The 25798-nt window shown below is 34.3% G+C and overlaps 1 protein-coding gene across 4 annotated transcripts in view; it reads right to left on the reverse strand.

The window, feature by feature from the left end:
• FSTL5 (follistatin like 5) overlaps window positions 1–25798 on the reverse strand; it is an 807335-nt gene that overhangs the window by 257299 nt on the left and 524238 nt on the right. For all 4 annotated transcript variants that reach the window (XM_055384072.2, XM_055384069.2, XM_019026097.4 and 1 more), the window contains one exon: window positions 12875–13041. In XM_055384072.2, coding sequence (XP_055240047.1) covers window positions 12875–13041 — 167 coding nt within the window. The remainder of the gene's footprint in view (window positions 1–12874; window positions 13042–25798) is intronic.

The raw sequence follows: 25798 nt of genomic DNA on the forward strand, positions 1-25798 counted from the left end.
GAAGACCTCTCTGGTTATAATATAAAGTGCAGGTTGAAAGCGAAGGAGCAGTCTCCATAGGCAAGGATAGTTTGAAGGTGAGAAATGACAGGCCTTAAACTAAGGCAGCTACAGTGGAAATAAGAGGACATAATGAATTTGAGATAAATGAAAAAGTTAAATTCACAAGATTTTGTGACAGATTAGATTTGAGGATAAAATGAGGGTTAAAACTTAGCCAGACCTGGTTTTCTAGCTATACCTACGTTAACTAAGAAACACTGCAAGTACATAGGTTTTAAGATAAAAATATTTCTAGTAATTTTGCATATTCAAATAAAAAAATTTGAGGCTCAAAAGGCAAATTGCAAGTAGAACTTACCTTTGGAATTTCTCAGGGTAAACATAGCAGTTGTAGCCATGAGCTCAGAAAGATAATGCCAAAAAAAAAATTAAAAACACATGCTTTATACATTTAAAAATAAATATGAATAGATATTTAGCCAAAATTATTATTTAAAGAAAGTCATGGTAAAATTATGTTTCTATGTTAATATTCCTTATGAACATGTAAATAATATTTTAAAAAACGATTTTAGAAACTAAACTTAAAATTACCAGTTACACAAACTCCTTTGTAAATATTTCTGCCACTCACTTACACGTGGACACTGTATTTTTATATATTGTTATCTTCACCAATAAGTTCCAAAATAATATGAATAAAGACCTTTAAAAATACGTTTTAAATTACTGATTTTAAGACTTGTTTGTGAAATGAATTACAATATGCAGTACTCTAATAAATCAGCAGTAAAAAGTTATTTAGAAAGAATATTCATTTTAAAACAGTGCACTGTTCGACAATACTTATGATTACATGCCATGTCTCTAATTTAATAATTACTATTGAACCTACACGACCTGCGTTAGTTTTTTGTATTTAGGCAGAAAATTAATGCATGTTGCATGTTTTATATTTGTGAAAGAAATCCAACTTCCTCAGCTATGCCAATGCTCCCTGCTTTATTTGGCTTAGAAGCTTTTGGATCATAAATATTCTCTGATTCCACTTGGATTTTAAGAGCCACAATGTCCTCAGGCCTATATTAAAAATGAATGAGTGATAAAAATTATGCGGTGAATGATGTATTCTATTAAAAATATTAAATTTCTACGGTTTTAGTTGAAGTGGAATAAGAAGTGCATTATTTATAGTCTAGAGAAGAAAAAAGTCAATAGCTGTATTTTTAAATATCTGAGTTTGATGGTGTCCTCTAATACACACTATATTAAAAAATAACACTCTAGCTTTCTAAAATGTTAAAAAATATTTTGCAGATTAAATTATTTTTATCAATGATACAAAATTTGGGTTCTGTTAGCAATGAATAGCCTAAGGGGCAAAAATCCTTTCTCATATATTTGTATATATTATATATATATATATCATATATAATGTATATCATGTATAATATATATCATGTACAATGTATATCTCATATATATTTTTTCTAGCTCTCTATATAATATATATCTCATATATTATATATATTTATGCATGTGTATACACTTTATACTTTTAAGTAGAAAAGTTGTATTTTCTCACTGCTTTAAATATTAAAAATTCAGCAGTTTAGTTAGAAGCCTCAACTATTAAAATCTCTGTCTCTGAAATCTAGATATGATTTGAGTATATTACTTATAATTTGAAGTATAGTACATATTCTGAAACCTTTTTTATAAGATATAATATTCTCTATTAAGAATGTAATGACATATAAAATCCAGACATATTATGAAAATTGTATTATGTTTTGATATATTTTCTCCCATTGCTAATTTTGCTAGCTAGCTATGCACTGCAGAAAATCTTTTTACAAACAAAAAATTATTATGGCAAGCTGCCACACCTGCAATTGAATTCTGGTTGAATTAAAATTATAATTTCAGTTGTTTATTATCTGTCTGTGTTTTTCTCTTCAACAGAATGCTTTGCTTTAAATATAGATCAACTATATATGCTATGAGCCACTCCACATAACTTGCAGAAAGAAAATTACCATACAAATGATCATCTTTTAATCAGGTTACTATTGTTTTTATTATTACTATTTTTATTTGTTTTTGCAATTGAGTTGTATGAGTTCTTTATTTTAATAGTAACCTTTTATTAGATATACAGTTTGCAAATATTTTCTCTACTTCCATACATTGCCTCCCCACTTTTTGATTGTTTCCTTTGCTATGCAGAAACTATTTAGTTTGATGTATTCCCATTTACCTATTTTTGCTTTTGTTGCCTGTGCTTTTGGTGTCATATTCAAGAAATCATTGCCAATACCAATGCAATGAGGCTTTTCCCTTATGTTTTCATTTAGGAATTTTACAGTGACAGGTCTTTATTTAAGTATTTATTTCATTTTGAATTGACTTTTGTATAAGGTGTAAGACAAAAGTCCAACCTGACTCTTTTGCACGTGAATATCCGGTCCTCTCAACAAGATTTGTTGAAGAGATGATACTTTCTCCACTGTGTATTTTTGGTACCCTTCTAGAACATCAATTGAACATCTATGCACAAACCATGTATATTGTTCCATAGGTCAATATATCTGTCTTTATGCTGGTGCCATGCTGTTTTAATTACTGTAGCTTAGTAGTAAGTTTTGAAATAAGGAAATGAAATACTTTAGTTTTGTTTCTTCTTTTGCAGTGTTACTTTGGCTATTCAGGGTTCTTGTGGTTCCATATAAATTTCAGGATTGTTGCTTTTATTTCGGTTAAAAAAAAAGCCAAAATTTTGGTAAGGATTAAACTGGTTCTGTACATTGCTTTGGATAATATGGATTAATTTCTTTTTAGATAATTGATAGTTAATAGATTCACTCAAATCAGCAACTGATATGTTGATTTGGTATCTTTCAACTCGACTGAATTCATTTGTTACCTCTAATGTGTTGGGGGACGGGATGCGGGTGTAGTTTTTAGGGTTTTCTACACATACGATCATGTCTTTTGCAAACACACATATTTTACTTTTTCCTTTTTAATTTGGATGCCTTTTAATTCTTCTACTTGCCTAATTGATCTGGCTAAGACTTCCAGTACTATGTTGAATAGAAGTGTTGAGAGTTGCATTCTTACCCTGCTCTTGCTCATAAAAAAATAGCTTTATTTTTCAATATTGAGTATGATGTTATGGGTGGGATTTTTATATGTGACTTCATTGTGTTAATTCCCTCTATACCTAGTTTGTTGAGAGTTTTTATGGTGAAAGAGCATTGCATTCTGTCAAATGCCTTTTCTGTATGTCAACAACAGCCACACACACACACACACACACACAAAATAATTAAAAAGGAGTAAAAAATTGAATAGACATTTCTCTAAAAAAGACATACAAATGTCCAACAGGTGTATGAAAAAATGTTCAACTTCACTAATCATCAGCAGAACTCAAGTCCCAAGCACAGTGCGATATCACCTCACATGTTAGAAGGGTTATCTGTCTATCTATGTATCTATCTATCTATGTATCTATCTATCGAAAACACTTGTTATCATGTGCGTGTGTGTGTGTGTGTGCACATGTGTGTGTGTTTTCAAGGATATGCACACTGTTGGGAATGTAAAATTGTGCATCCACTATAGAAAACAGTATGGTGGTTCCACAAAAAATTAAAAGTGGAACTACAATATGATCCAACAATCCCACTTCCAGCATATCTAAAATAATTGAAATCATTATCTCAAAGAGATATCTGCACACACATATTATTGTAGCATTATTCACCATAGTCAACAAAGGAGATAACATAAATGTCCATCAACAGATGAATGGATATATATATATATATATACACACACACACATACATATATATAATATATAATATATTATATATAATAAAATAATTCAGTCTTAAAAAATAAGAGAATATCTTGCCATAATTGACAATATAGATGAACATGGAGGATATAATGCTGTGGGTAATCATCAAGTTATAGCAAATAAATTCCATTTATATGAGAAATCTAAAAAAATTAAAGTCATAGAAACAGAGTAGAATGGTGGTTTCCAGGGGCTGTGGGAAGGGGAAACGGGGAGTTGTTCTTAATGGGTGTAAAGTTTCAGTGATGCAAGATAAATAGGTTTTAGAGATCTGCTATAAAACATCATGCTGATAGTTGACATATTGTATTGTGCACTTCAAAATGTGTTAATGATACAGGAGTGATGGGAAGGGAAAAGCATGGTCCCTTTAAATGATGCGGAAAGGGGGAAGGGAAGCGCTGGGTAGAAGAGGGTATGGTCCGTGGCTAGGGCTCCACTCCTACAGACCTAGGTGAGGACAGGCATTTTTGTTTTCCTGCCCAAATGTATTTCCTAAAACCACCTGGCCTGCTACGCCCCCATCCTGTGGCTATAAAAACCCCCTAGATCCCAGCAGGCAGACACACAGGCAGCTGGACGTCGAGAGGAACACACTGACAGGCACCAGCACACTAGCAGCCACCGACTGGCAGAACGACACGGAGTTTGGCTGGGGCAATTGGAGGAGAGCCCGGGCCGCCAAATGACCCGACTCCAGGGGAAAGCCATCTCCCTACTGGCTCCGCCATCTGCTGAGAGCTATTTCCACTCAATAAAACCTTGCACTCATTCTCCAAGCCCAAGTGTGATCCGATTCTTCCGGTACACCAAGGCAAGAACCTCAGGATACAGAAAGCTCGCTGTCCTTGCAACAAGGTAAAGGGTCTAATTGAGCTGTTTAACACAAGCCGCCTATAGACTGCAAAATAAAAGAGCAAAACTAAAAGAGCACCCTGTAACACATGGCTACTGGGGATTCAGCTGTAAGCATTCACCCCTAGACACTGCCAGGGGATTGGAGCCCCACAGCCTGCCCACCTATATATATGCTCCCGTAGAGGTTTGAGCGGCGGGGCATGAAGAAGTGAGCCACAGCCCCATCGCACACCCTGTTAAGTGGACAAGGGAACTTTTCCCGTTTCATAAGAGGACAGAAATTATGTTAAGGGTTCTTATCTCAATTTTTAAAAAAGAAAGAAGAAGTGAATCGGGGAGACAAACATCTCTTCAGCACTTCTTTCATGAATTTACTGATTCTCATCGTTCTAAAAATGGCACCTAGTACACAATAACTTTCTGTAAGACAGGAATAAATCCAAGATTTGTCAGGTCTACTGTTTACACAATTTGGGTTTGGTCCTTTTTAAAAAAAATAATGCAAAACTCTGAATACAAAATTGCTAGTGCCCCTCCTGTGACGCGTACAATCTATGCACTGAAGGGCCCTAAATTTAGGTTCTATTAGCAATACTAAAAAGCTGTCTGTCTTATGGTATTAGAGACATGATTTCTTGGAAAGTGAGGGTCTAAATTCACACATGCCACATCTTTTTCAGATACTAATTGGCTCCTGAATGTGTACATAACAGTACATTTTATGGACAAAAACTAAGAAGAACATGTTCTTCGGGCAGTAGTTCAGATCTTCTATAACTTACGGAAAATTTCAATAAGCACAGAGAAATCAACAGGTGCAGGCTGGTGAGCACAGGTAAAATATAGCTACTAGTGTCAGATATGCAAATAACAAAAATTCTAATGCAAACTATATTGACCTGTTAACAGCCCAGACAACTACACAACTGAACACCTGAACCAGATGTTCAGATGACTAGAGGCAAAAATTTGGTCTAATTCAAACCCTTAAAACCTATATAATGAGAAAGATAATTCAAGATCTTGTAATTTACATGTGGACCCAGCATTTCAATTTTAAATTAGTATGCCTGCAAATTTCCTTTTCTCAAACTGTTTACGAAACTGATGTTTATACTTCTTTTTAAGACAGTTGAGGTTCTTATGAAACCTGTTATATTTTTCTTCCTCGACAGCAGAATTAAACTCAACCCTTACAAAAAGAAATGTTCAGCATAAAAACACATCAATCTAAGTGTCAATAAACAAATAAATAAAGCATAATTAAGAAGAGGCCTATAAAAGCAAAACAAACAACAAACAAACTGAACGCTGGTTCCGTTTACCAAAGGTATAAAAATGATACGCAGAGCTGGTTAAATTTGAAATACAATAGATAATCATATCTAATCAATTCAGAAAAACAAAAATAAAGAGAACATTTTATACTCTCTTAGATGACCTTATATAGAGTAGTAAACATTGTTTGTTGTCACCAAATAGTCATTCTTCTGTTCTTCTTTTGTAACAGAATGCTGAGTAGTATGCCTAACTAAATGATTCTATTTACTAGCCTCCCTGCTATGATTTTTGTAGTTATTGCATGCCAGAGATCTATAAATGGTTGTGGGATATCCAGGAAGACTCTTTACAAGAGCAACAATAAGTGTCATTTATCTTTCACCTGCTTTATACTGCTACGGAACTGGAATACAGATTGATGGAATATAGTTTGATGGCTGGAGCTCCAGCAGCCTGCTTGAACCCTGAGATTACCTTGTGGATGGAAGCCATGGTCTTGGAATGCTAGAGAAAAAGATCAGCGATTGAGATCCATGTGCTTTATGGAGCAAAAATAATGAAACTGTATACAGTATGTTTTATAAAATAGTAAAGTCCTAGAACTTTAACTAATTTTCCCCCAATCTATTCTACTCTGTGCTGGAAGTTAATAGTAACACAGTTTAGATAGACGGAGAGAAGAAAATACTAAGAGGAACAATGAGAAAACAATAGAAACGTACAAACATAATAGATAAAATTCACATGATATCTTCACAGTTCAAACATTTGATCCCGGTGGTATAAGCCACATTATCATTCATAGGAAAGTCACTTAAAATACACAGTAATCAAACTATTGAGTTTCATGTAAATAAAGTGCCAAACTTACCAAATATAGCATTAGAAAAATTCAATTAATGTTGAATTTCAGATCAACAAAGTGATTTTGTAAAAGTGTATAATACAATAAAAATATTTATAGTATATCTGAAATTCAAATTTACCTGGGAGTTCTGTGTTTTGTCTAGCAACCCTACCTGTAGAGTGGTTGAGTTATAATAATATAAATTACATAATGCTTTCTTCAAAGAAATAATATTTTCGGGAGCTTTACATTTGGTATCAAACATGATCAACAATGCCATATTGAATAGAATAAATGACATACATTTCATTGAAAACATGGTATACCACTGAATTTTATGACAACCTCCTTATTACAAATGAAGAAACTAAAGTTTAAATTTATTTTATAAATCCATTGTAGGCATGTAGCTAAGAAGTGGCAAAACTAAAATTGAAATCTAGTTTAATATGACATAATTTGACTTACGTGTTGAATTTAGACTGGACTACATATAAGTTACTGAACGGCGAGCAACTCTAGATACTACAAATGTAATGTAGACAATAATGTCTAAAATGTTTAGACCTACTTTCTCTCAAGTAAAAACAAACAAAGCAAAACAAATTCTGCTATGCAACTCCTTCCTGACGACTTTCTCGGTCACGTTAACGCATCCAAAACAGTTCCGCATTTCAACTTCTCTTTTTCTTTCACCCCTGACTGCCAATCCTGACAACCAATTCTATTTTATTTCCTCTCCAGGTTTCTCTCAATACTCTATATTTGTCTTTATGCTCGCCTCAGCTTGCTTAATTCAGTTTCCTTTACCAAAGGAACTCACAAACCAGGAACCAAATCAAAATAAGGCATTTAGCTTTTTCAGAAATGTGGGCATACAGAGGATCCAGGACACAGACACAGGCAGATTCATCCAGCTGAGTGAATATAATGGCAGATTTTTTAGAACAGGGATTAATAAAAGATTGCTAATCAAGAGAAAAGATAGCATGATTCCTAAACCTTCCTTGAATTGAAAAAAAAAAAAAAGAAATTCTTCCATTTCTCCATTTACAGTGGCTATTATAACTAGATAAAATTTGGTTCCAGCATTTCCTGTGAATTCCCAATCTTTCTTGGTACTATATGCAACCTAATAGTAAATTACTATTTTTTTACGTAGGTTCAGGGTATATGTACTCTTTGAAACAAATATAAGAAGGAAGAGAAGAAAGGGGAAGGGAGGGGAAGAAAGGGAAAGAAAGAGAAGAGAAAATGCAGATGTCGTTTCATAGAAAACTTACAATGTGCCTCATACGGTGTTAACAGATTTAAAGTGTTTTTTCTCATTAATTCTCACCAAAAAATATGAGTTAATGTTAGTGTTATCTTCATTTTACCGATAAGGGTGCTGAGACACAGAGGGTTTAAATAATTTTCTTGAGATCACATCATTCCTATGTGACTGAAGACTAATTGGAATCCAGATGGTTTGAATCCATAGCCCATGTTGCAAACCAATGTCATAATGGCTCCTGCAGTTTGGTGGTATGCTTTTATTCATTTGGTGCAAAATATAAAACAGACAAAATGAAAGTCTTCAAACATCAATTGAATATCAATTAGTCCCACACATAATAGCACAGTAAAGCAAATCTAGCTGTAACATATAAGGGTTAGAATTATTTGGGATGTATTTTCCAAAGAGCACCAGAAAACTGGATTACCTCACTTACTTGCACACAGTGGTTAAACTCCTGCTCTTGAGGCAATCGGGCTACGTAAAAATCCCAGCACTTGATACCACTTAGTTCAGTGACCTTGGGTAAACAGTTAAGTATCTCTTTTGTCATCAATTTTCAGGCTGGGCATGGTGGATCATGCCTGTAAACCCAGAGCTTTGAGAGGCCAAAGCAGGAGGATCACTTGAGGCTAGGATTTTGAGATCAGCCTGGCCAGCCTAGAAACCCCATCTCTACAAAAAATTTAAAAAATAGTTAGGTGCGGTGGCTCACATCTGTAGTCTTAGCTACTTGGGAGGTTGAGGTGGTAGGATCGCTTGAGCCCAGGAGTTCAAGGCTACAGTGAGCTGTGATTCTACCACTACACACCAGCCTGTACAACGAACCAGACCATCTATAGGACAAACAAACAAGCAAACAAAAATTCACCCATGTAAATGGGCATAAGATTCCCTGCTTCATAGAGTTGTTCTTAGGGCCAGTGAGATAATGAGGTAATGAGATCATGAGGTAATATTAACCCATCCTATTAAAGAAATAAAATTATATATGCAATGCATGAAAAGAGTACATGTATACACACGGGATTTCTTCTGCACTCAAGAATTAAATAAAAATATATTTTAATTAAATATAGCAAATATAAAAATGAGGGGATACAAAAATGAAGGGCAGTTATGTTTTTTAAAATACATCTATATTATTTTAATTGTTTGCAATTAAAATGTATTTATGTGTTATCTAGGTGACTATACAATTAATCCTACCTAATATACATATTCAAAAGTCAGAAAGGATATTGCAAATTGTCATTGCTTTCCTTTGACATGAAAGGCATTTATTAATTTAATTTTATATAATTTAATGGGAATTAAATTCACTTTTGTAAAAATAGATAATGTACTTCTAGGGTATATACACTGACTCACATATGACCCTTTTGAAAGTCTTTCAACACATCAGAAATCCATATCTAACAATGAAAAGCTCATCTTATGCAAATGGAATTATAGACATTTCTTAATGTAATTAAGCCCCCAAATTAATTAGACAACATTCTTAGTGGCAAACAACAGAACCCATTCCAGGTAGTTTTAAACAGGCAAGAAATTTAATAAAGACTATTAGGAAGCTTGTAGAACATTCAAGAGAGCAGAGTATCACGCCTGGGGTCTAAAATGCCAGCAAAGATGCCCAAGGCACATACTGAAATTGGCCTATTGGAGACCCCATTGTAGCTAAACACTGAAAAACTCCAGAGCTTTTGTCACCGTTGTCTTTGAAAATAGTATCCTCTGTCACAGGAAGAATGGTGGAGAGAATAAATTTTGTAGAACACCTGCATTTTCCTGTTCTTATTCATGAAATGGAATCTTGTTTATTGGTTTCTGTGTTACAGCCTTATTTACGTATCTGCTCCCTAACTATAAGGAGGGCTAAACAAGTAAGATTTTTGATTTCCAACTTAGCCAGCAAAAATAATGGGTTAAGAATTGCCATAACATTGACAGGCTGTTCAAAAGGTGTTGGGTAACCAGAAAACACATCAGATATCCATTAGACAGTGCTGAAAAGTGAATAAATATATATATAATGTTGTTTATTTACACAGTAAAGTCCTTATTAGCAAATTTTAAGCATAAATAAGTATCAAATGAAAGACAGTTTAATTGATATTTTACATTTGTCACATTACATAGTCATATCGATAAATGCATCAAAATGTATTTTCATAATTTGACTGTTGAAACTATAGTACTTAAACAAAAACACCAGGAATATATTGGAAATTTGAATAAATATTCCTCTTTGAAAGATATCTTTGCACTCTGCTATTTTAATTTTGAGAAGCTGATAGTTCTATGTACACTATAGAGTAGGAATGTTTGTTCAGCTTAACTAAATATGGCTCAAAATGAAACTGAAACTTTCTAAATATTGAAAACATTTTTAAAATTCTCAAAATGTATCTGTTCTATAAAGTTTACACAAAATAATTTTATCCAATAAAGTGTATTTGTGCAAGAACTTGTCTTATATTTATGTATATTTTAGAGACCTGACATATCCAGTGATCATTTTTCCAAAAATTTTGAATTTCTGAAACAGAGTGAAGTATTAGGATGGAAACAAAAGAATTTCTCAGATCCATGTACAAGAATGTGTCCACTTTTGCAAGTTGTCCAGAGAGTATCAATCATAGCATATACTTTCAAATTATTCTTGAAATAATTTAAATGAGTTTACAATGATGGTTTTCAGACCACAGCACCCTCAAATACACTGGGCCTATTAAAAACAGTAGTGGAAAGCTTAAGAGTATGGATGGCAGTAAAAAAAAGAAAATATAAAGTATAGAAACGACAACCCATAATGCAAATCCACAATGATGTTGTCAAGGGCTTTGTCTCTCAAAGTATCTTAAATGCACCTGAGATATGTGCTCAATGTTCTTGGCATCTTAGAGAATTAAGCATTATTCTCCAGATAGTCTTTAAGAAAAGTTTCCACATATATGCAAACTTAGAAAAGCTCCATCAAAATAAAAAAAGATAAAAATTGAAGAAGCTCTATGTTTTTGATATATTCTGGGACATTAAACAAAAACATTAGGAAAATGTAACCAATAGGAGTTTGGGCTTGCATCTCAGGCCTGTGTTTTAGGGGTTCTGTATGAAGCAGCCAAGAATAAGAGGAAAGGTGATGGCTTTCTTGAATAAGGATAAAAAATACGAAAGAGAACATAAAACTTCAAAATCACTAAAGCAAGGGATTGCCCCACCTCATTTCCACAGATACCCTATAAGCACACAATTTTTACTTTTCATCTTGTAGGATAACGTTCACTTTTTGATGCTCACTCTAAACAGATAGCATGGAAGGAACAGGTGATTGCCCTTGAGTTTGTTTCTGTTTTGGTTGCACTTTTGAAGCTGTACTTTATTGAACTGAATTTAAATTCCAAATTTCTAAAAATGAACCTGAGTAGAAAAACATGTTCTTTCATGCTAGGAAAATATTTTTTTGCTTTGATTAATATTTCTTATTTCGAATACATTATGACATGTTGAAAGCAAAAAGTGTCTTTATTGTCTTTTGATTTTTCACAAGCTATAGGCTGTTTCTCAACCATAAGAGCATTAAATAGATATTATTGATAATTATAGATATTCTGACAGTCAGATCTTTGACATGCAAAGATTATTTTCAGAGATGATTAACCAAGAGTAGTAGAGTACAAAGGCTTCTGAGAGCTTTTTTTTTTTCTTGACCTACTCATTTATTGAGAAACTATCCAGCTCTTACTCAATAATAGCATAGTTGACTTCATGGGAGTTGGTATAGTCCCTATTGGTCCAGTGAACACATGACCCCAGATTGACCAATCAGAGTATTACATTCTTGTACTTACTGTAATTATTTCAGCGAAAGCCACGTGATGCCAGTCATACAAATCTTTGATCTTTCTAGAATGTGTTTCATAGGTATTAGAACATTATTGGTAAGTAACCATGTGAAGTAATAGTTTTTAAAATCCTTTCTTATTGAAAATTAATATATGCACATGTTAGAAATGCAAAAAGTAAAACAGAATATCTATTAGAAGTAAGTCTAATTCTATCCTGATCCTATCCTTATCCTTAGAACCAACACTGTGAATTATTTCATATAAATAGTTTTAGAAATGTTCTATAAATTAACAACATATACTTTTAGATGCACAGAAGCATTCTGTAAGATAATAGGATATTTTCATATAAACACATATAAATATTATATTTTCATGTTAGCACATATAAATCCCCCTCACTGATTTCTAATGGCTATAGATTCCTATTACATGCAAACATACACTCATCCATATCATCACATTTCCTACTGATGGCATTTTAATTTTTCCTTTTACAAAACTGTGAAGGTGAACAATTTCATACGTATGTACTTGAACACACATATAGGTATATTAATAGGAATAAATCCTACATGTGGATTTACAGAATAAGAATATTTACATATTAAAACTTAATAGATATTCCCTGTAAAGATTTTGAACCAATTTATTTTCTCACCAATACATTGCCACAAAACCATTTTGCTATACCAATACAAATGATTTGGATAATTCCAAAGGACCTATAGTGCACCTCTCATTCCATAGATTAGATATAGCAATGTCCCAATAATTCTCTTTTACTCTGCATCCAATATTCATTAAGCTCCCCTGACATCACAAAGTCTGGAGTATATCACATGAAATATATATATTATAAAGCAACTATATTTATGTACTCACATTGATGTCTTCCAAATCTAAATTATTTAGAATAATATTGTTCCTTTTCCAGATAATGGGAGGTCTCAGGGTTCCTTGAATGGCACAGCTCAGAACAGCACTTTGTCCCACAGTTGCTGCAGTGATGCTTAGTTTCTGATCTTCTGGCAGACTCAACTGGATCACTTCTGTAAAGATGAAGTGTCAGTAATGTTGATGAGCATGTAGTTTTGTAAGGTTAATAGTATAAAATTTCTGAATACTAGTAATTAAGGCTTTTAATTTGAATAAAAGGGAAAAAAGCTTGTGATGAAACGAAAAAAGAGAAAATTGTTTCCAATAAAAGGTCAGAATGACATTTCAATTTAATTGATTGACAAGCATCCTCATGAGGCACAGAACTATTAAGCACGAAATGAATATCAGAAGTAGAGTTATAACAAGCCTGGAAGATTGCACCCAAAAGAGAGATAAATTACTTAACTGCTAAATCGACATGTAGTGTGTCATCGGCATTGAAATAAAAATGATGCTGTTTATTCACTGATAGATTTATACTGTAGGTTAGGTGAGATCACTGCTGGCTGCAGTAGGCGGTAAAATGCATCTTTTTGCTGGGAAACCTATTGACTCTGAAGGCATAAGATTTGTTTGGGAAGTTGAAGAAGTAAAAATCTGAAGTTCACTGACCAAACAGCAATTAAGTAAAATTCCATCAGCTGTCTTTACCAGATCGCACTGGTATTGAATAGTTATTTCATGATTCTTAAAGATAAATATCATATTTTAACTAACCACTGTGCACATTTCTGCTGATAATCTGCCAAAGTACACATTTCTGTCTATTGCTGGACAACATTATTTGAAATCTGGATCCGGCTTTCCTTTTTGGTTTTCAGATAATCCTTACCAATTAGGAGAATTATCAACTGTATCATTGTCAATTTTCATGAGAGATGACTAGGATAATGTCTGCCAATTCTGCATCCATGTAAAAACTGACCTTTTGTTTCCTGCTGACATTCACAGACATGAAGTTTTCTACATTATGATTTGAGTCTTGTATTTTGGCTTTGCTCACAGTCTTGACCACGTTAGAAATACCACAAATGAAACACCACAAATTCTAACTTAAATGTCGATGTAGAGGAGTGAAATAATTGTCCTCTGTCCCCTTGTTAAGGTTGTGATATTTGTCACTGGGGTTGAGTGAGGAAAGTGGTGTCCTAACTTGTAATAAATACGATCATGTGCAATGGCTGCATTCTTCTTGAGAAAGCCCCCTCCCTCCCTCTCAGCATTCTACCACTTTGTCTCTATTTCTTAATCCTGTCTTCCCCTTGAGATGCTAAACAAGTGAGTTTTATAGAATGCAAATATCCAGTAAAGAGTTATTTGGTTTTTGGCATCATCACAAATTGCAATGCCAAACATGACGTATGTGTTTGGATTAAGGCCTGGATTAAACATATAATCCACCACCACCTCAACACACACACACGTTAAATGTTGAGTGATCTGTGGTGTTTTCACTACTGGCTGACACCTCATTATCTGACAAAATGAAACAGAAATATACTCACACTCCTATTCTGTTATGTAGCATCTAATCTCTAAAACTAAAGTCATGCTTATTTAAGTTATTATTGTTTTGTGTTGTCAAAGTAAACAGGAATGCTCTTGAAACTGGAAAATCCTAGTAGAGAAAGGCTCAGCCCAAACTCATTGTTTGGTTTGTTATATCACCCAAAACAGAGACAGTAACCAGTTAGAAATGGATAACAAACATCTTGTCCATTTCTTTGTGTGAAGAGTCTAACCTTGAATCAGATTTATCCATATTCCCATTTATTTCAATGCTTCCTGAGTAATAAGAACATAGGGAAGGCCAGGCACGGTGGCTCACGCCTGTAATTTCAGCATCTTGGGAGGCAGAGGCAGGCGGATCACTTGAAGTGAGGAGTTCGAGCCTGGCCAACATGGTGAAACCCCATCTCTACTAAAAATAGAAAAAAAAAGCCAGGCATTGTGGCTCACGCCTGTAGTCCCAGCTACTCAGGAGACTGAGGCAGGAGAATCTCTTGAACCCGGGAGGCAGAGGTTGCAGTGAGCCAAGATCATGCCACTGCACTCCAGCCTGTGTGTCGCAGGGAGAATCCGTCTCAAAAAAAAAAATAGGGAATATTTTCAGTCTGTTTTAGATTAATATATATTCTGTCATATACATATGACATGTCTCTGTTATATATCACATATGTGTACACATATAAAACCACACATACACACACAGAAACATAAACACACATATACACTCATACAGAGACACGTATATACATGAATAAGTTAAAAATTATTCAATTAATTCGAAACACTAAAAGTTGAAATCTGCATACACAGTGTTTATGTCTTTTTTAATGTTACAAACTTACAGAAAGTGAGAACATTATAAAAGTAATGGCATCATGTACAGTATCATGTAAGAATTATTAATAATTTCCCATTTACATTCCTGAATTTCAGCTTCTGGTTCCTCATTAAATTACAGAGGAGATAATGGGACATCTGGTTCTAAAAACAGCATGTAAACATTGGCTATTCTGCCATTTAGAAATACAATTGCTACTAAGTTACCCTGGAATCTTCACTAACCCTTCCGCATCTGTTATTAGGTCCCAGGCCATTTGAATTAGTTGTGCTTTTTATAGTTATATATTACAATGGTAATTAGATAATATAATCATCTTAGAATAAATGCTGAGATTTGGCATAACATTATGTGGGCAATCTTTCTAAAATGTATTTTTTAAGAAGATGTGTAATTAGAATAAAGAATTACTATTCACTAGGAATATTAACATGCACAGAAAAACTTACTTTTTCATGTTATGGCTACATTTTAAAATGACTTCAAATATATTTCATGGTAATACTTATTAAATAACTATATATTTGATAATTTCTTAGATTTGTTTTCTGCATATTTCATGCTGTATGTTTCATCTCTTCCCTACTATGTTGTATAGAAAAAATACACCAAGCCAATTATGTTCACTGGTTACATCTCAAAATCAAATGGGCTTTTCCTGAAATAAATTTAGCAGCACAATTTATTTTAGCTACAGAATTGCCATGCCCATCTTTATTTGTCTTGTGATAGTTATTAAGAAGCACAGATTAGCACAGATTTAATATTGCAAGTTAAAAATGTTAAAAATTTTTATTCTTAAATTATATCAAGAATGTTTCAATGTTGAGTGAAATGCTTATAAAATGCCAAAATTATAAGTTTTATAGGTACATGATCATTATTTCTAGAAATGCATTACTATGTAAAACAACAGCTATGAATCAAGCTGTAATCCAATTTAAAAACGATTTTTATATCTATAATTGTAAAGTGCCTCTGAGTGTGTGTGTACATTTTAGTGACTACAGTTGCTACTTTAAAAACAAGAATTTTGAAACAAAATATTGAAAACAATCTTTTATTAACTATGGTTAATCCATGTTTTCTTGGATATACATTAATAATGACTTGTTTCATTTTATAGCATTCTATATGCAAACAGCTTATGCTAGTTATGTACAGAAACTATCTTTGCAACAAATAGCACCAATCATTTTATACCCCTCTGCATCCTTTCTGCTCTAATGACCTCAACATGTATCATGTGTCCAGAGTCACCTGGTGCCCTAGCAAAAGGTAAAAACATATAGGCTAAGTATAACATATGGTACTGAGTGTTTTGACACACTTCAGCACTTCTTTCATCTGTAAACTTTGCCTCCTCTTGGAAGCCCTCTCAAATATTTAAGGCAAAATTTCAATGATTTTTCTTCTGATCTCACATTATGAGGATTATTACTACCTTTTTAATTCAGCTTTTGTTTTTGATTACTTAGGGAAGTCAAGAGGCAAGTAAAATACTTTCACACCGTGAATCCTTCTCTATGCTTTCTCATTTTTACAACTTGGCTTAGAGAAAAACTAAGAGCTTGCTTTAAAGGAATGAAATATTTGAAGTGTCCGCTAGAAGAATCTGAAGCCAAAGACACAAGTATAGTTTAGTACAACTTGCAGCGTGATTAGTGGGTATTTATGAGGCATTGATTTCAATAGCAACTAGGTCCTACCAGTAATAATATAAATTTGTGTAAAAATATGTCATTTTTTTAAGTTTTATTTTAAGTTCAGGGATACATGTATGGGTTTGTTACACAGGTCAGTGTGTGTCATGGGGATTTGTCGTACAGATTATTTCATTACCCAGGTATTAAGCCTAGTACCCATTAGTTATTTTTCCTGATCCTCTCCTTCCTCCCACCCTCCATGCTCTAATAGGCTCCAGTGTGTGTTGTTCCCATCTATGTGTCCATGTGTTCTCATCATTTAGCTCCCACTTATAAGTGAGAATATGTGGTATTTGGTCTTCTGTTCCTGCATTAATTCGCTAAGGATTATGGTCTCCGGCTCCATCCATGTCCTGGCAAAGAACATGATCTTGTTCTTTTTTATGGCTTCATAGTATTCCATAGTGTATATGTACCACATTTTGTTTATCCAGTGTGTCATTAATGGGGATTTAGGCTGATTCCATGTCTTTGCTATTATGAATAGTGCTGCAATGAACTTTAATTCGTGGGCATGTGTCTTTGTAATAGGATAATTAATATTGTATTGTAATAGGATAATTAATATTGTAATGGGATTGCTGGGTCAGTGGGAGTGTAAATTAGTTGAACCATCGTGGAAGACAGTATGGCAATTCCTCAAAGACCTCATATTATGTGATTTTAACACATATAGAAAAAACGAAATATTATGAATATTTGTGAAACATTAGTTTTAAAAGGATGATTTTAGGAACTTTGACTAAAGATATCTTTTAAAATCATAAGAAGAGCAAGCTTTTCATAACCAAGATTCTGCTTTTCTAAATATCGACATCTTTGATGTCTCTAACTATAGACTTACGTTAAATATTTCATTAAATCTGTTTAAACACTAGACTCATAATCTTATTATCCTCATCATGCCTATAATTTCTATTATAGGAATGAAGCCTAGAATAAATTTTGTCAGTAATGTTTCCTAATAACGGGTACTTTACCTCTCTCTACTTCAGTAAAGAAATTGCTAATTAAATGCAGATAGTAATACAATATTAAGCCAGAAATAGATCAAAAAAAGAAAATCACTTAGAAACTGTAAATGGAATAAATTTGTTATTCTCATATAAGATAACCACAATTACTTAATAACAAGATTTTTAACTAACAAGGAAATTCTGACGGCATATTTTGTCAGGAAATAGGTGATTTCAAAATAAATGGTAATGCTTACATAATTTAGACATGCCAAGATATTCGCAAATGTATTATGATGATATGCTTAGAATCTTCGAGACTAAATGTCTACCTGTTAAATATTATATGCTTTTATTATAATTGGTCTTATAAAATTAAAACAAAACAAAATTTAAAAGATCTAGAAACTTTGTTTTGGTAACAATGGGCTGGATAAATTGGACTAATACATTCACAGAAGTGACAGCACAGCAAACAAACACATAAACAGCATGAACTAAATACAAATCATTTATTCTTAAAAGCATTAGAGAAATATCAGAATAGTGAGGAACTGCCCAGTCTATATTCTGAAGAGAACTGTAACTCAGAGATGAGATTACACCTGGAATTGCACATTCTGTTGAGGATTTTTTTCATTTTGAAGCAATAACAGCAATACTTAGATGTTCTTATGTGGCTTATTGTTTTCCAGGCATAAGGGATAGGGAAAATAATGGAGTGTGTCCATCTCTGTGCTAAGACTTTAAGGTGCCACGGTCTGAAACTGAATATGTGGACTGCAGCACGCTGTTACCTAGATGTCTTAAACAAAATCTCTCTGGAGTAAATTAATATCATTATATTCATCCAATCCTTGTTATAAACAATTTTGTACTTACAATACCCAGAAAACCATAACTATGATATGGCCCACCAAAAGAGAAGACAGCATGATGAGAAGGAGCAGAAATAACACATAACACTAAAAATAATCCAATAAGATTGTAAGATGTATTACGTTTATGAAAATAAAATTCCAGGTTAGAAATATTTACCATAAAAAATAGAACTATAAACATTACAAGTTTGTGAAAAATCAAGTAGAAATTATAAAAGTAAAAGCTATACTAACTGAAATTAATAATTAAATGTATGTACTTAAGGTCAGATTAGACACGGCAAAAAAGAGAAATAGTAAGCTAGAAAAGAGATTAAATGAAACTTTACTGAATAAAATCAAAACCAGACAAGGTTAATGAAACCAGAGTTCTTTTGAATTCCAGAATGAGAAAACAGAAAAAAAATGGAGGAGAAATAATATTTGAACAAATAGCAGCTGACAGGTTTCCATAAATGTAAAAGATACCAATCAATAGATTGAAGAAGCACATCAAATTTCAAGCAAAGCGAACAAAAAACTAGGCTAATTCACACTGAGTCACTGTATTAGTCCATTTTCACGCTGATGATAAAGACATACCCGAGACTGGAAAGAAAAAGAGGCTTAATTGGACTTACAGTTCCACAGATTCTGAGGCTGGGGAGGCCTCAGAATCACGGCAGGAGGTGAAAGGCACTTCTTACATGGCAGTGGAAGGAGAAAAATAAGGAAGAAGCAAAGGGACACCCCTGATAAACCCATCAGATCTCGTGAGACTTACTCACTGTCAAGGGAATAACACAGGAAAGACCGGCCCCCATGACTCAGTTACCTTCCCCTGGGTCCCTCCTACAACACATGAGAATTCTGGGAGATAGAATTCAAGATGAGATTTGGGTAGAGACACAGCCAAATCATATCATTCCTCCTCTGGACTCTCCAAATCTCATGTCCTCGCATTTCAAAACCAATCATGCCTTCCCAACAGTCCCCCAAAGTCTTACTTCAGTATTAACCCAAAAGTCCATAGTCCAAAGTCTCATCTGAGACAAGGCAAGTCCCTTTCTCCTATGAGCCTTTAAAATCAAAACAAGCTAGTTACTTTCTAGATACAATGTGGATGCAGGTATTGGGTAAATGGAGCCATTCCAAAAGGGAGATATTGGCCAAAACAAAGGGGTTACATGGCCCATACAAGTCCAAAATCCAGGGGGGCAGTCACATTTTAAAGCTCCAAAATGATCTCCTTTGACTCTAGGTCTCACTTCCAGGTCATCTGATGCAAGAAGTGGGTTCCCATGGTCTTGGTCAGCTCAGCCCCTGTGGCATTGCAGGGTACATCCTCTCTCCCAGCTGCTTTCACAGGCTGGTATTGAATGTCTGTGGCTTTTCTAGGTGCATGTTGCAAGCTGTCAGTGGAGCTACCATTCTGAGGTCTGGAGAGCAGTGACCCTCTTCCTACAGCTCCACTAGGCAGTGGCCCAGTAGGGACTCTGTGTGGGGGCTCCAACCCCACATTTTCCTTCCACAGTGCCCTAGCAGAAGTTCTCCATGAGGGCCCTGCCCCTGCAGCAAACTTATGCCTGGGCATCCAGGCATTTCCACACAGCCTTTAAAATCTAGGCAGAGGTTCCCCAATCCCAATTCCTGACGTCTGTGCACCCACGGGCTCAACACCACGTGGAAACTGCCAAGGCTTGTGGCTTCCACTCTCTGAATCCACAGCCCAAGCTGTACATTGGCCCCTTTCAGCCACAGCTGGAGCCGGTGAGACATAGGGCATCAAGTCCCTAGGCTGCTCAAAGCACAGAGTCCCAGGGCCTGGCGCAGGAAACCACTTGTTCCTCCTGGGCCTCTGGCCCTGTGATGGGAGGGGCTGCGGTGAAGTTCTCTGGCATGGCCTGAAGACATTTTCCCAATTGTCTTCGGGGAAAAACATTATGCTCCCTGCTACTTATGCAAATTTCTGCAGCTGGCTTGAATTTCTCCCCAGAAAATGGATTTTTCTTTTCTATCGCATAGTCAGGCTGCAAATTTTCCAAATTGTATGCTCTGTTCCCCTTTTAAAACGGAATATTTTAATAGCACCCATATCACCTTTTGAATGTTTTGCTGCTTAGATATTTCTTCTGCCAGATTTTCTAAATCATCTCTCCCAAGTTCAAAGTTTCACAAATCTCTAGGGCAGGGTCAAAATGCTGCCAGTCTCTTTGCTAAAACACAACAAGAGTCACCTTTTTTCCAGTTCCCAACAAGTTCCTCATCTCCATCTGAGACCACCTCAGCCTGGACGTTATTGTTCATATCACCATCAGCATTTTCGTCAAAGCCATTCAATAAGTCTCTAGGAGGTTCCAAACTTTCTCACATTTTTCTGTCTTTGTCTGAGCCCTCCAAACTGTTCTAAACTCTGCCTGATACCCAGTGCCAGTCACTTCCACATTTTCAGGTATCTTTTCAGCAATGCCCCATTCTACTGGTACCAATTTACTGTATTAGTTAGTTTTCATGCTGCTGATAAAGATGTAACTGAGACTGGGAATAAAAAGAAGTTTAACTGGACTTACATTCCACATGTCTGGGGAGGCCTCAGAATCATTGTGGGAGGTGAAAGGCAGTTCTTACATGGCAGTGCAAGAGAAAATGAGGAAGAAGCAAAAGCGGAAACCCCAGACAAACCCATCAGATCTCATGAGACTTATTCACTATCACGAGAATAACACGGGAAAGACCGGCCCCTATGATTCAATTACCTCCCCCTGGGTCCCTCCCACAACACACAGGAATTCTGGGAGATACAATTAAAGTTGAGATTTGGGTGCAGACACAGCTAAACCATGTCAGTCACTTAACAATGAAATTAAAGAAAATTAGGAACACTCAATTTACCAATGTAACAAACCTGCACATATACCCCTGAACCTAAACTAAAAGTTTTTTTTTTGTTTTTTGTTTTTTTTTTTTTTTAAAAAGAATATCAAAGACAGAGAGAAATCTTTTTTTTGTTGTTTTATTTTGAGACAGAGTCTCACTCCTTCACCCAGGCTGGAGTACAGTGGCACGATCTCAGCTCACTGCAACCTCTGCCTCCCAGGTTCACGCCATTCTCCTCCCTCAGCCTCCCCAGACTACAGGCGCCCGCTACCATGCCTGGCTAATTTTTTGTGTTTTTAGTAGAGATGGGGTTTCACCGTGTTAGCCAGGATGGTCTCGATCTCCTGACCTCGTGATCTCCCCGCCTCGGCCTCCCAAAGTGCTTGGATTACAGGCGTGAGCCACCGCGCCCGGCCCAGAGAGAAATCTTAAAATTTTGCAAATTGAAAGATACAGCCTGCCTATATGGTAAGGAGAGTTAGACACATAACTGATTTCATCAGCAAAAGTAGAAACAAGAAAGCAGTAAGATGATATATTGGAAATTATGCAACAAAATAAAAACTGATCTTAGAATTTTATAGAAATACACAAATATTGTAATAAAATTAACATATTTACAAAAAACAGAAGAATGAACATGCATGCCTAGGAAACTTGCCTTGAAGTAAATTCTAAAAATGTTCTTCAGACAGAAGAAAAATGATTCTAGATGAATACTCACAGATGCAAGGAGTGGACAGCAAAAAAATAAAAAAGAAGAAGAAGAAGAAGAAAAAGCATTTAAATATGAATGTTAAAGTTTAACAGTAAACTTTGATAGTTCAAGAAAGCCAGATAATATAAAATAATATTTCCATAACATTGGGTAGAGAAAGATTTTGTTAACAAGACACAAACGGATTCTCCATAAAGAAAGTGACTTATAACTTTGACAACATTAAAATTTAAAGTATCTATTCCTCAAAAGATATTGTTAAAAGACCAAAAACACAAGTCACCAAGCGGAAGATAATTGCCACCCACAAAACTGACAAAAATCTTATATTTCAAATAAATTATTCTACACATCACTAAGAAAAATTTAAACAACTCATTAACAAAACAATCAAGAAATCAATAAAAGACTTGAAAAAGTGCTTTATGAATTAGTCTATATGGCTAAGAAAAATCTGAAAATTGCTGAACTATCTATGCAATTAGGAAAATGAAAATTTAAGCCAAAACCCTTCAGATTGGCTTGAATTTAAAAGTCTAATGAGAATAACTGTTGAGAAAAATACAAAGCAACATAAATTCTTATATAACATGAACAAGAGTGTAAATGTATACATTAACTTGCTCCATTAGTAAAGGAAGCCTCATCTAGCAAACTTTTCTGGTCAACCCATTTCCAAGGACCAAGTTAGCCATACCCCTTGTAGAAGCTTAGAGTTATGACATAGAAAAGGCGGAGAGTTTAGCTGTTATAAAGCGATAACAGAAGTAAGAACACATAATTTTTTAAGACACCTTTAATATACAGGACAGAGAAGAAAAGAGAAGACCCCTATATGGGGAGAGAACAGTATGATAACAAATAGGATAAAATAATCTGGAGTTTATTCTGAGGAAAAGGGGCCAGTAGAAAGAAAAGTTCTGAATATAAAATTGAGAATATAATTATTTCTGCCAAAAGTTCTGAAAGTAATTAGGAGAACTTATAATCACAAATACAAATAAAAGCATTTAGCTACTAGGGCAAAATGGTAGTTTCTTCCTATGCTGTTAGTGAGATTGAGAAGTTATAGAAATATATGAGTAAAAGACTTTTCAATGAAAGTCTTTCTGTAAAACAACGCAGAAAAAATTCTTGTGCAGAATTGAAATTTTGTTTTTTTATTCGCATTATATCCTTTTTCTATACTAAAGACAGTACAATACTACAGACAAAACTATATTTTGATATTAATTCAAGCAGTTTTACATATTGACAACAGTGAATCTCATTTTCTTTTTTAATTCATGACTTTGACATTCTTTTAGTGGTCTTATAAATGTACAATTATCTTTCAAGGGTTCTGTTAACTTTCATTTAATTTCTAGCTTTCAAATGAATTATGTAAAGTTGAATTTTAAACTAAAATAATGAGGTTGAGTCTATTTATTCAGTGATATGTGTGACGCACACAACTTGGAAAACAATTCTTTTTTACGCAGAATAGTTTCCATGTGAAGCCTGACCTAACAAAAACTGTACTAACAGAAAGAATTGGGTGGCCACTCAAAGTCGTCAAGTTAATATTAACTTTATGATTTTGAAAAATTCAAGGATGCAGATAACAGAATGACTTTAACATTCTAAGTACATTCTAAGTACATTGTAGGTAACATTATAATGTTGGAATAGTAAGGTATTGACATTGCAAGATTTGTTATATTAAGTTTAAAATCTCATTACAAGTGAGTTACTCCTTGTAGGACATAGGTAAAAGAAAATAATTGTGAGTATTAACTGAATACATATATTTGCTAAGCATTTTTCAAAGTATTTGATTCATTTAACTTTCCCAACTGCCCTGTGAAGTACATACTGATTCTGATTTTTATTTTTATTTTTCTACCTGTTTATTTATCTCATGTGAGGAAGAGATAATTAAAGCTTTATTAGCCATCTTGTGTTCATGAATGGGAACATTCTCAACACATTAGAGATGAAAAATGCAAAGATGGAAGGACTTCAAGTCCTTCATTATAATAGGTGAGAAGGGAGAAAACAATCATTTTAAAAAGATTCAGGCATTGAATACATATATTAACAAAGATGAAAGATTGGAAATCAATCGTCTAAGCTTTCACTTTAGGAAATTAAATAAAAAGAGCAAATTAAATCCAAAGTATGCAGGGTAAAAGAAAGAATGAAAATTAGAACATGAAAAAAATAAAATTGAAAACAAAAAATCAATACAGAAAATCAATGAAAACAAAAGTTGGTTATCTGAAAGATAAAACCAATAAGCCTCAAACCAGAGTAACTCAGAAGAAAGACACTAGGCAAAATTACCAATATCAGAAATAAAATACAGTATTATTACAGATCCCATAGACATTTAAAGGATAATAAAAGTTACACAAAAAATTCTGTGCCCACAAATTTGATAACCTAGGTTAAATGGACCAATTCTTTGTAAGTCACAATCTGCTAAAACTCATTTAAGTAGAAACAGGCAATCTGAATAGGTTTATACTTATGAAAGAAATCACATTACTTATTAATCACCTTCCCAAGCAGAAACTATCAGGCCCAGATGGATTCACTGATGAATTCTACCAAACATTTAAGGAATAAATTGTATCAATCCTCTACAATCTCTTTCACAAGATAGCAGAAGAAATACTTTCTAACTCATTCTCTGAGACCATTATTACCCTAATGCCAAAACCAGACAATAGCATTACAAGAAAAGAAAGCTGCATAAAAATATCTCTTCTAGGCATAGATGCAAAAATTCTCAACAAAATATTAGCTAATAGAATCCAACAACATACGAAAATGATTATACACTATGACACGTTGGTGTTTGTCTCAGGTATGCAAGAATGAGTCAACATTTAAAAATCAATTAAATGTACTCATCACATCAACAAGATAAGAGGAAAACAAAACGTGCAAGATTTACATAAAAAATTTTAAAACTTGGATGAATTTATTAAAGAAGTAAATAAAGAGGCTGGGTGCAGTGGCTCACGCCTGTAATCCCAGCACTTTGGGAGGCTGAGGTGGGTGGATCACCTGAGGTCAGGAGTTCAAGACCAGCCTGGTCAACATGGTGAAACCCCGTCTTTACTAAAAATACAAAAATTAGCCGGGTGTGGTGGTGCGTACCTATAATCCCAGGTGCTCAGGAGGCCGAGGCAGAAGAATTGCTTGAATCCGGGAGGCAGAGGTTGCAGTGAACTGAGATTGCGCCACGGCCCTCCAGCATGGGTGACAGAGTGAGACTCTGTCTCAAAAAAAAAAAAAAAAAAGGAAAATAAAAGAAAAAGAAAAATAAATAAATAAAGAGATAATCCATGCTCATGAAAACAAAAACTCAGTATTATCAAGATATCAGTTTTTCTTCACTTCGTCTATAAATTTA

The sequence above is a fragment of the Gorilla gorilla genome, chromosome 3, assembly GCF_029281585.2.
Source record: "Gorilla gorilla gorilla isolate KB3781 chromosome 3, NHGRI_mGorGor1-v2.1_pri, whole genome shotgun sequence".
NCBI lineage: Eukaryota > Metazoa > Chordata > Mammalia > Primates > Hominidae > Gorilla > Gorilla gorilla.